The 12,697-nt window shown below is 45.2% G+C and overlaps 1 protein-coding gene across 1 annotated transcript in view; it reads left to right on the forward strand.

Annotated features, from left to right (window-relative positions):
* Positions 1 to 6,511: 6,511 nt before the first annotated feature.
* Positions 6,512 to 12,697, forward strand: part of LOC121917019 (nitric oxide synthase, inducible-like) — a 10,954-nt gene continuing 4,768 nt past the window's right edge. Inside the window, exon 1 of the mRNA XM_042442610.1 lies at positions 6,512 to 6,667. Coding sequence (XP_042298544.1) covers positions 6,512 to 6,667 — 156 coding nt within the window. The remainder of the gene's footprint in view (positions 6,668 to 12,697) is intronic.

Below are 12,697 nucleotides of genomic sequence, written 5' to 3' on the forward strand. Positions count from 1 at the left end.
ATCCCACTTTTTCAGCTGCTTTAAAAACTCCCAGTTTCTTGCTCCATTTCCCCCTTTGCACTCAGCTAGAATCGCTGAATGTCAAACCAAGATTTTCCTTTATGGAATATATATATATATATATATTATATATACATATATATTTTCAAGCTGTGGATGGTTGAATCCGTAGATGAAGGTCTGAGGAGACAGGGTCGAATGTATTTCCAAAATGCCCCCGTCTGTTTCTGAACTAAGGGAGACTTAGTGGGTTCCACTTGACTTTCCTGGAGCGTTCTCTAGGATCTACAGATCCATGTGGGTTTATTTGTGTGAAACACGTAGCTCAGGATCCTTGAAGTACACAGATCTTGCAGGCTGCCTTCTGTGACGGTTGCTTAATTTGCCACTAAGCTGCGGGCGTTTTTCTAGCTGGATCAATACGCCCTTAATATGCAGCTGCTAGCTTTGAGTGGTAGCTGTCACTTTATTGCAGTATGATCAGCTCTAATTGGTAGTTGATGAGTTGCACGCTGTGAAGTGATTCCTTCTCCAATTTCTCCATATATCAGCTCCCGGTTACAGGCACAGGAACAGCTGAGGACTACCCTTTGCTGGTAGTTGGCAACCCCATTTTGTGGCCCACCGGCTGGCCACACGTTTAGCAGGTGTGACTCCTTCCCCTTCCCCAAATTGTGATATTTCTGATCGTCCAGAAACTTTAAAGGCAGAAGAACCTGTGGCAGAAGAACCAGGAACCTGAGTCCAGGTGTGAGGGTTTGCCAGATGAACAGAAGCTCCCAACATTCCTTGCCATCACCTCTGCTGGATATGAAGTTCGATGGCATCTGGATTTGGAACCTGCAGCTAGTACAAAATGAAGCATGATGGAATATCATTACACAGCCTTATAAGCACCTTTGAGACTCACTGAAAGAAAGAAGTTGGCAGCAGGAGCTTCCCTAGACTTCAGTCTACTTCCTCAGTGCTTTTTGGAAGTAGACTGAAGCCTAGGAAAGCTCCTGCTGCCAACTTCTTTCTTTCAGTGAGTTCCCAGGTGCTACAAAATCTCTCTACATACTGTTTCTACAGACTGCATGGCTATATCTTTGAATTAGACAGCATGTCATGACAGTCTGAAAAGAACGGCACTGGCTGCAAGATTTTTCTAGTGTGAAATTGGAGGTGCTTGTGGCGACGTTCACAGCCCTAACCCAGCTCTTCTGTATCCCAAACGGTGATTCTTTATACATTGTAAATTTATTTCCGAAGGGAGGGGCCTCTCTCGTGGTGGCACCCGAATTGTTGGAATGCCTTCCCATTGAGGCCCAATTGGCCACCGATTTCATTTATGCACCTACTGAAAATGTGGCGTCCATCAGAACCTTTGGTCTCCATCAATTTTATTTGTCAACCACTCGGAGATCTTTTTGTTAAGACAGGGCACCAATGTTTTTTGCCTTTGGTTTCCGTTTGTGTGCTGGAGGGCTGCACCATTCTGCTCCAAACAGCATTTTAGAGTCCAGAGTGGATTCAGATCCCCCCCCCCCCCCCCGTAAGAACCTACTGAAAATAAAAGAGAGCCTCCAACAAGGCTGGTCCCACCATTTGGCAGAGGGAGACAGCTGCCTTTGTGAACAGAGATTGTCATAAAAAGGCATCCAAAACTGGGATTCAAAGCAAACTTGTCCTGACTTGTATTTAGTCGGTTACTGCATTTGTCTGCCACAGATGTAGGTTTGCAGCCTCTAGTGCTCAAAACTATTGGCTGGCTTTGATCTTGATGAATGACATTATTTGTGGGTCTGTCACAGGTAGCAAACATTTTGTGCTGACCCTGGCTGCCCACCTGCAAACCTCTCTGTCTTTAGTTTTTTTTTGTGGGTTATTAGGCATGTGGCCATGTTCTGGAAGAGTTATTCTGACGTTTCGCCAGCATCTGTGGCTTGCATCTTCAGAGAATGCTGGCATGGAAGTCCACATTATATACCACCACTCACTTCCATGCCCATTCTCTGAAGATGCCAGCCCAGCTGTGGGCGAAACGTCAGGAAAAAACTCTTCCAGAACATGGCCACCATCCCCCCCCCAAATCACAAAAAACTTGGATGCTGGCCGTGAAATCCTTCGACCTCACTCTCAGTTCGGTTTGCTTCTTTTGCTTGTGTCACCGATGTTTTTCAGCAGATCACACAGCAAAAACCCAGGATGGCCGAGAAACACATATGTGGTCAAGATGACAAAACATTATTACGTGAGGAGAGACACAAGCTAGAGAGGCTGGGCCATTTGCTTTTGCCTTGGGTAAATTTGCTTTTGACCATTGGCAAGTTCCTTCTCCAAGCCTCAGGGAAAAAGCCATGGCAAACCTCCTTTGAACAAATCTTGCCAAGAAAACTCTATAATGGGTCCCCGTCCTGGTGTGGAAAGGGCCAGGTTTTACCCTCTCTTTCCCCCTCCCTGCTTAGTCCACACCATTTAGAGTATGAACTCAGTTGCAGCCACTTAAGTAAGTTGAGGAGTGGGAGGAAGAGGACAAACTGGGACATTGTAAAGACCATCTGAAAAATCCGTTAGGACTATCCATGCCAAAACGGCCAGTTGGAGGGCATGCAACACTTGCCAACAAGATTTTCATCAAGCCAAATCTGAATTTTCCCATAGCATCTTTCATACCAGCGCAATTAGCAGTTTGAGCATTGGACTGTGATTCTGGACGCCAAGGCTCAAATCCTGTCAGCCACTGGGGACCTTGGGCAAGTCACATTACTCTCAAGCCTCAGGGGAAGGCATGGCAAAACCTCTGAACCAATTCTGGCCAAGGAAACCCCATGATAGGTCACCCTAGGATCAGCTAAAATCAGAAAAGGCTTGAAGTCACACAAAACACACACCTTTCATATGGCTGCCGTGGACCCAGCCTCCCTTGTCTGAAAAAGAGGAGTAGTCCTTTTTTCAGTGAGTGTATAATGCCAGTGTCTGTATAGAAAAGATCCTAAAATGTATAGATATACAACTGAGCATGAAAGTTAGACCCGTACAAGCCACTTTATTCCCTATTACTATGTTATGGATGCAAGGCTTGACAGTAAGAAAAGCAGATAGGAAGAAATCAATTTGTTTGAGCGTGGTGCGTGGAGAGACGAGTGCTGAAGCTATCCCATGGACAGCCAAAAGGACAAATAAATGTGTCCTAAAGCAGATCATAGCAGAACTCTCCCTGGAGCCAAGATGACGAAAATGAGGCTTTGGCACATCAGAGAAGTTATGACTCATTAGAAAGACAATAATGTTAGGAAAGTAGAGAGAGTAGAAAAGAGAGGAGACCACATGCGAGATGGATGGAATAGTTAAGGAGGCCTGGGTATGAATATGCAATAGTGGAGATAGGGAGGTCTGGAGATGTCTCCTCCATAGGGTTGCTGTGAGTTTAGATCGACTTGAGGGTGGTTACACAACCACACACACACACTAATATATATATATATATATATATATATATATATATATATATATATAATTATATATATATTGCGATGCTGCAAGCCAAAACATAAGGAATGATAAGACCATAGAGTTAGAGAGCCCACAAGGGCCATCCAGTCTAACCCCATTCTGCCAGCAGGAACTCCCAATCAAAGCATCTCTGACAGTGGCCATCCAGCCTCTGTTTAAAGACCTCCAAAGAAGAAGACTTTGCCATCTTTTCCGAGGGAGTGTGTTTCCACTGTCAAACTACTCTTATCGTCAGAAAGTTCCTCCTAATGTTGAGGTGGAATCTCTTTTCCTGGTAGCTTGCATCCATTGCACCAGGTCTTATTCTCTGGAGCAGCAGAAAACAAGCTTGCTCATCCTTTATATGACACCCCTTCAAAATACTTAACAGGGCTGTCCTAGCAGTGTGCGTCTTTTTCTTGCCTTTTCTCCGTCGCCTGGCTACTGAAAGGTGTTGTGCTTCCCCCCTCTCACGACCCACAACTGCACAAGCACCCAGGGCGATTCCTTTATCTCCAGCAAAAGAAGGCAAAGATGGTTAGAAAGATGCTGATGTTGCAGCTGCTTTGACAAGGAGATGCCCCCTTACGTCCTCTTCCCTGCCTGCAATCCCCAGGGATGTGCTATTTCCATTGAAAAGAGGGTCTGATGAGCAGGCACCCAGGATATTATGCACAGTGCTGCTCAAGAAGGCCAAAGGATAGGGATACCTCTATTGATCCCTTCCAAGGCTTTTATTTTCCTCTCTGCTTCATCCCTCATTTCATCACCGATTTCACCTTGTCTGGCCTACATATGGGATGTGCGTTTTGGGGATGGTGTGTAGGTTGGACGTTTCCCTCCCTCTCTCGCAGACTTTTCCGCCTTGCTTTTGCCTAGTATTAGAAAAACAAACCTCGAGAAACCGCAGGCAAAAAGAACCGTCGCAAATATAAGATGAGAACGAGGGCAATGACACCACTGGATGAAATTCAGTAATCGAAAAAAATGTTAAGCTAAGAAGCACGCAGGGGAGCAGGTTGTGTATTAACTGCGGCTGTCTGAAAGCTAATCTGAAAGAGAATGTTTTTTTTACTACTAATGTAGACAAAATGAAATAAAGATCGAAATAACATGACATCAGACAGACAACCTAACATACAAACAACTTCACCTAACACAACCCATAACACAACAAAAATGCCTTCCTTATCTCTTTACGCCGCAATATAAATCCTCTTATTTCACATACTTCTTACGCTGTCTTCCTATATAACTCTTCCTATAAGATCTTTAAACAACAGTGCCTATTTATTTTCCCTAGCAGACATGCTGCGGCAGTTTGCTTTGCCGAGCCAACTGGAAGTGTAAGATTCCTCTACCTTCCTCCTCTCCCTTTTGCTAAGTAACCAGTGCAAATGACTGTTTTATTTTTGAGCTCAGTCTGCAGCCACTGAGTAAGCTGAGGACTAAAAGGGGAACCAGGAAGGAAAAAGAAACGGGACTTTGAAAAAAAGCGGTTTGAAAAAGTGGGATGGGATTGTCTGTGCCCAAGTGGGAACGTTTGAGGCAGCGATTCCCAAACTTTGGTCTCCGGGTGCTTCGGACTTCAACTCCCAGAATTCCTGGACTGTTAGCCAAGCTGGTGGGGCTTCTGGGAGTTGAAGTCCAAAGCACCCGAGGACCAAAGCACGGGGATCACTGGTTCGAGGGTAGGAAGATAGTGTGCAAGGTATCCACTGGAAGGGAAATACTTTGGGCAGTTATATATCTGGTCTCCCAAGCATGGTTTTCTCAGCAACCCACGAAAAGGCCACGTTGGTGCTTTGAATGATGGATTCTACATCCATCCTAGCTTGAAAATATTGTTTAATGGGGAAAAAACCCTCCATGATTTTGGCATTTTATATACGGGAATCCATTTTACTATGCCATTATATGATTATATCATAGATTTTTGGTATCCATAAGAGTTCCTGGAACCAAACCCCTGGCGGATACCAAAGGCCCATGTACAAACTGTTGATTATTCATATTCTATTGTGATTTAGAAACTAAAACTGCAATGCTTGTGTGACTGCAACTTTTTTTGACTTCAGCAACCCTAAGGAACCTATCAAATACGGTTACCTTGTTCCTCAGATACTATGGTTCTATAGGTATCTGAGGAAGAAGACTGAAGCCTACGCAAAGCTCATGTGCCAACTTCTTTCAGTTTTAAAGGTGCTACAGATCTCTTTACACTTTAAGTGCTGCTGCTCCATCCTATGGAATCCTGGCAGCGTAGTTTTACAAGGCCTTTTGCCTTCTCTGCCAAATAATGCCGATGCCTCCATAAACTGCAAATCCCGGATTCTGTAGGATGGCACCGGTGCAGTTAAAGTGGTGTCAAATGCCACATTTCTACAGTTTAGCTGCACCCTGAGAAATGTGCCACCCCTGATCCCAGTACTATATTTAGCCCTCCAGATTAGTGACCACTGGAAGTAGACTTCCGTCTAGGAAACCTCCTGCTGCCAATCTCTTTCTTTCAGGGCAACTCAAGGTGCTACAAGATCTCTCTACATACGGAGTTACAGGCTAACATGGCTATGCTTTTTAATAATAATAATAATAATAATACATAATAATTAATAATAATATTGCATTCTGATAGAGACTGAAGTCTATGAAAGTTCATGCTGTCAACTTTTTCTTTCAAGGCCTCTTAAAGGTGCTACAAGATCCTCTACATATGATCCTACCGACTAACATGGCACATCTTGAATTCTACCATTGTTGTCCTTGTCTTTAGGCATTTGTCAGATTCTTTGAAGGTGAAATTCCAATCCCAAGTTTAAATCACAGACAGCGAGAGATTTAACCAAAATATACCGGTCTTTATGGCCTCGCATCCATCCTGTGGCCCCTAGGATAGGTTGCCATAAACCCGGCTGCAACCGGGTTTTTCGGCGGACCTTCCGGTCACGGCAGGGTGCAGCCAAAAACCGGAAAAGCCGGTTGCAGGGGGTTGCTAGGCAACCCTGGGGCCTCGCTGCCCTCCTCCTCCTCACCGCGCATGGCCCACCGGAGGAAAAGGAGGGCAGCGAGGCCTGGGGCGAGGAGTCTGCAGGGAGGGCACGTGGCACCTCTTGGGCGCAGTCCGCGCCACTCTCTCCCGCCTCCTGCAGCCTCCTATGCCTCTTCCTGGTTCCACGTCGGGGCCAAGAAGGAGGTGAGGCGCCGAAGCGAGGCCGAGCGATGCTCCGCTCCTTCCTTGTGTCTCCCGCGGGGGCCAGGAACAAGGCGATGGCCCCGCGATAGCCGGGCCTGCTGCCTCTTCTCTGGTCCCCGCGGGGGCCAGGAAAAGGCAGGCCCGGCGATGGCCGGCGGCCTGCTCGCCTCCTTCTGTGCCGCGGGGGCAGAACAGGCGATGCGACCCGCGAGGCCGGCGGCCTGCTCGCCTCCTTTCTGTCCCAGCGGGGGCCAGAAGAGGCCAGGCCCCGATCCTGGCCTCCGATCGCCCGCGAGGCCCGGGGCCCAGGCGGGAGGGAAAGCCTTCTTAAGTGGAGGCTTTCCCTCGCCCTTGGCTTCCATTCCCCCCGCGATCGCGGGGGAAATGTAGGACATAAATTTTCCAATGTAGGACACTGGTTGTGGTCCTACATTTGAAAATTTGTCCTACATTTTTCCTTGTTTGGAGGTTGGCACTATGGCAAACCTAACCTAGGAAGTAGTTTTGAATTGAATTTGGCCCTTGGCTTGAAAAAGCTTCCCATCAATACTGCGCCTCCAGATTCTTCTGGGTTTCAGGCCTTTCTCAGCTCTACCAGGTTTGAAACCAGGACTCAAGATGCACAATCGGGGCTTTTAAATCCTGCAGAGTTGGCTTGAACTTTTTCATAGAGTTCAAAAAGGCTTGCCTGATCTAGGGAATTCTATCTGGGTTTCCCTTGCCTATTTAAAGAGTGACACACTCTCGAAGCTAAATTGAATGCAACCTTTCCCTGTGCACGGTTCTGGCAATGCTTCCTCCAAAAAGATCAAGTTCCAGGGTAGCAGAGAGGAATGGAAAGCTGAATAAACTGGGCTGGAGTGCAAGACTGTTTAGAGTAGAGGGAAAGAAAGCGAGGTGTTCCTCTAATTTATGACTCAGTGCCCAGGCTTCCCCGGCATGTGTCCCTAAGCTCCCTGCAAGGTGATTCAGCCAAAAAACTCACTTCCACAAGCCAAGTTCCCCGCATTTGAAGGGAAAAGGCATCCCGCTTAGGTATCAGACAGTTCTGGCTTATTTTAGTTCCATTTTCCTGCCCTCTTCCCACATCCCTACAATAAACTAAAGGCCACATGAGTTGAAAACTTCTTCAAGCCATTAGTATTTGGATGTCGATTTGCTCTTAGGTTCCTTCAAGGCCATTTCAAACTTGTGGTGACCCTATCTAAGGTGTGGTTTGGTTGTGCCTTTTAGCTTTTGTATATTTTTATGCGGTTTTTATTTGGTCTCCAGGTGTTTTGGACTTCAGCTCCCCGAATCCCCTTGCCAGCTTGGTCAAGGTCGGGGGGATTCTGGGGAGCTGAGTCCAAACCCCTGGAGGACCACCGTTGGGAAGCACGTTTTAGACAATTTAAAACGTTTAAAATTAATAAAGAACATTTAAATTAATAAAAGAAAGCAGAGTTTCAAATCACCATAGTTATGGTACCAAAAAAATTCATACACTGGGCCCTTGGTATCCTGAGATTTGGGTTGAGGACCTCCTATGGATATCCAAATCCATGGATGCTCAGTGCCATTAAATTAAATTGCATTGCGCCTTATGGAACATGATTGCTTTTTTCTGCTGGGGTTTTTTGGCCACGTTTGTCAGTAGAGTTTGCCTTTCTCTGAGGTTAGAGGTATATGACTTGTATAAGATCTTTCCAATAGGTTCAATGGTGAGCCAGGTTTCCTAGGGTGTGTTGTGTGTTTTTGTTAAAGTACTGGTAGAATTCAAAGATATAGCCGTGTGTTAGTCCGTAGAATCAGTGCTAGAGAAGATCTTGTAGCACTTGAGACTCACTGAAAGAATTGGCCGCACAAGCTTTCATGACTTCAGTCTACTCCTAGATGCATTTGGTGGAGTATAAATATCTGTTTAGATGAGAGGCGAGAAGGAAACACCAGCAATAGGATAGCAGTTTGAGTGTTGGACTCGTCTCTGGAGACCCAGGTTTGATACCCAGCTCTGTAAAAGCTGCATTCTCAGCTGTCGCTCTGGGTAGAAAGACCAGATGTGCGTTATGGTTTTTGGCGATACAAGGAGATAAAATCCTTTACATTCCCCCTGTGCAGGGTCCCAGTCCAAAGTGTGCAAACGAAGTAGCAGATTTGGGCGTTCAGACCTACTGGTAATCTCCCCGCTCCCGTCCAAAATTTGGCAGTCCTCTTTTCCTCCCGCTTGCCCTCTTTGCTTCCCGATTATTACCTGGAGACTAAACTCAAGACTGAGCAAAGGACACCCAAGGCCCGCGGTCCTTCCAGCTGGGAAAAGAAAAAAGACACTGGCCTGGAAAAAAAAATGACGACGGCAGCCAGCTGTTAACAACATCCAGCAGAAACTTTGAAGACCTGATGAGAGAATAACTCCTAGCATTCTGGAACGGAGTTCAAGGTATTTCTTGCACATGTTCTCATCTTCAATGGCCGTTTAGCTTGTCTATCCTACCCAGCCGTGGCTTTGCACATGGGGCTCCAACACATCTGGTGAGATTCCAGGTTCTGGAAAGCTGACCTAAGGTGATCTGGGCACATATTCTGGCTAGAATGCAATGTACTGCTAAGGAGTTTAGCTAGCCACCACTCGGGAGCCTCTTCATGAGAGGTAAGAATCCAGGCCTCTGGGTCCAAATCTGGACTTCTGGGTTCTCTTAACTAGTCACCCTTCCCCTGCTACATCCTTCAGGGTGTTCCTTCAGCTGATAAGAATTTCTGGTTCAGTGGCTCCTCCTGATAATCTGGTTGCAGGTTTTCAAAGCCATACTTACTCTCCTTCCTGAACGAGGACCATCCAGGCCTCTTTTGGACAAGACCTCCAAAGGATGGCTGGCTCACACCCTTGAGGAACGTCTAATTTCACTATTGGACAGCTCTTACAGTAAATAAGTCATTCCTAATACGATTCTATGGTTCTAGAATTCCATTAGTTCCTCTTCTGGCTATGCCTATCAGGAAAACACACTCCCTCCATTTTTTTTTTTTCGTAACATGACATCCCCCTTCAGTTATACTGTCGGCCCTCCGTTATCATGGGTTCAACATCAATGTCTTTGAAAATATTTGAAAATATTCCAAAACAAGGGCAAACTTTCTATGCTGGTTGGGGCTGATGGGAGTTGTAATCCAAAGCATCTGTGTGAGGGAAGACTAACATTAGTGCATGTGTTTGAGACATACTGTTGATCCTTGCTTTGTCGAGTTAATCTAGAACAAACATCAGCGAACATTTAATATTTTTTTCCCTTCGTATCTCCCAGCTGCAGGTAAATCATTTTTAAAAATACCAACATACAAGACGTCTTCATGTCCCCCATTTAAAACCGTAAACGTATATTGATGAAATATTTTGCCTCTTTATAGTTCCCTAAAAGGCTTCTGTTGTACAAGATTTCAGCCTGTAGGTAAAAAAAAGGGCATTGATTGCATTAATGCGTCGAAGTGTATTGCGCCGAAGTCGGATGTAGGCTTTATACCTGAGTAACTTTTTTGTCTTCAAAGTACAGGTTGCATGTTAATGAGGAAGATAATCATCTCATAGCACCATCAAGGTATGACTCACGGATGCTAATTGGCGGCTCTGACATCAAGGCTTCAGTGCAGGGGGGAAAAAAATACCTTTGCCTCTGGCAATGTTAAGTTCAGAAGGCTGAAATCTTCCACCTGGGGTGATGAAACAGTGTTTTCTCATAGGAATGATAGAGAGGAAACGCAGGTCGGTTGATCTGTGTATCGGGCCAAATAAAGCAAGCCCTCCAAGTGGATAAAAATGGCCTCATAAGAGAGTCTCATTTTGTTCCTCATATCCTCACTGACAATTTAGTTCTTGGTCCCCTTTCAGAAGGCCTTAATGCAGGGACTCTAGGGATCGCTAGATGTTGCCTCTTGGAGAAAGTGATGCCAATTTGCCAGTTTTAGCAAACCAACAAAGTGAGCTATCTGGGTCACCACCTATATACTGTATTTATAGTTGAACACTTTATGGATGTAGACTTCTCCTTGCTATTGGCTGTCTTGCTTATGACCAAAGTACTGTACACACTCATGTATATGTCTAGAATTTTAGGTTAAAAAACTGACCCAAAAACCTGCGTCGACTTATCTACAGGTTGATGTAAGTGCCATACTAGGAACCAACCCGTAATGAAAGGCAAGAGTATAATCTGTCTTGGAGGCACTGACCTTCCTCTATTCTCTCATCCATCCAGCCTTTAGTTTGAGTTCAAACAGTTATGCCTGATGGAATTTAGTCAGTTCCTTGGCATTGTTTTCCTTTGCTTCATCCTTTGGATTCTTTGTTACATGCCCCTCAGTTTAACCCTCGACTTATCCATAGGTCATGTCAGAATCCATAATTTGGGCCCAAAAACCTGCCCTCGAGTTATACATGAGGTCAGTTTATAGTTGAGTATATATGGTATATGACAATCATGCAGAATAGTATGGTTACGCCTAAATACGCCTAAATACCTTAAAGACACCAGATCCTGGCTCATCTTGGAAGCTAGGCAGGGTCAGGCCTGGTTTGTACTTGGATGGGAAACCACCAACACATACCAGGATGCTGTAGGCTATATTTCAGAGGAAGGAGTTGGCAGAATTGCCTTCTGAGGCTTCCTTGCCGTAGGAAACCCTGTGAAGTTCTTGGGGTCACATACCTTGACAAGCAACAAGTCGTATGCACATGCATACAGTGGTTAAGGTTTAGAAAGTTGTATGACACATGGCTGCCTGAACTTTGTCCAAAGGATTTGGACTCTGTTGATCTGGTTTGTTGTACCTTGAATAATTACAATTTTTTATCTTAATGTAGGGGCTTGGCTACAAGGGATCCTTGACCAAATCTTCTTCCATTTCCTTCCCTAGTCTCAACTGTAAGCCATAAATGGGCACAGATGCAGATGTATCGGTTTTAATAATTCAATATGCTGCTCTTAGTTCTTCTACCTACGTACTCCTCAGTGGCCTTCGGTTGAAACTACTTGTTGACTAGGGCAGTGATGGCGAACCTATGGCACATGTGCCAGAGGTGGCACTCAGAGCCCTCTCTGTGGGCACATGTGCCATCACCCCAGCACAGAGTTTGTTACTGGAAAGCCAGAGGAGCACGGCACTTTGCAATAAATAAGTGGGTCTGGGTTGCAGTTTGGGCACTCAGCTTCTAAAAGGTTCACCATCACTGGACTAGGGTCTTCATGGTTAAGTTACAGACATAGCTATGGCCCCATACAGACAGACCAAAATAAAGCTGCTTTGGGTCACTTTGGAGGTATGCTGTGTAAATGATGCATGCATACTAAGAGTCCAGAAGCTGTTCCAAAGCCACGATCCAGCCCTAAGGACTGGAGCGCAGCTTTGGTGCAACTTCCAGACTCTTAATACACATGCATCATTTAAACAGTATACCTCCAAAGTGACCCGAAGCAGCTTTATTTTGGCCTGTCTGTATGGGGCCCTTGTTTTCTACTGTCACGTTTAATCTGTGTTGGTTGTATTGCCTATAAAGTGCTATCAGTTAAGGTGTAATTGCTTTGTTTTAGGTTAAATTTCGATGGAAAATGGAGTCGAGTTTGTGCTTTGCTTGTTCCGCTGGGTACCTATTCAGGAAAGTCATCTCCCATGTCTACTAAAGGACAGAACAACCTCATTCTCCCTCTCTTCAGTCTCCAGTGACCTCAAAATTGTTATAAGTGACAGTGGTACTGGAATTTACTTGTTAACTGCTTTCAGTCATGATGGACCCCTAGTATTACATTTGGACTTTTAAAAAAGAAAGTTGGCACCTTGGCTGAAGAGCAGGGTATAAATAAATATTATTATTATTGTTATTCCTGTAATGACACAGTAGACCTCCCTCAAGCTCACCTTTTCCAGGTTCTACCTACCTTCCAGATCTTCTTGTTCTCATGTCTGAGTAGGGTAGAGTATTACAGAAAAATGTGCAACTCCAATTTTCTGGTGCCACACTAGTAGATAATAGATTATGGCAGCAGAGTAAAATTATGTTGCATC

Source organism: Sceloporus undulatus, chromosome 11 (genome assembly GCF_019175285.1).
Source record: "Sceloporus undulatus isolate JIND9_A2432 ecotype Alabama chromosome 11, SceUnd_v1.1, whole genome shotgun sequence".
Lineage (NCBI taxonomy): Eukaryota > Metazoa > Chordata > Lepidosauria > Squamata > Phrynosomatidae > Sceloporus > Sceloporus undulatus.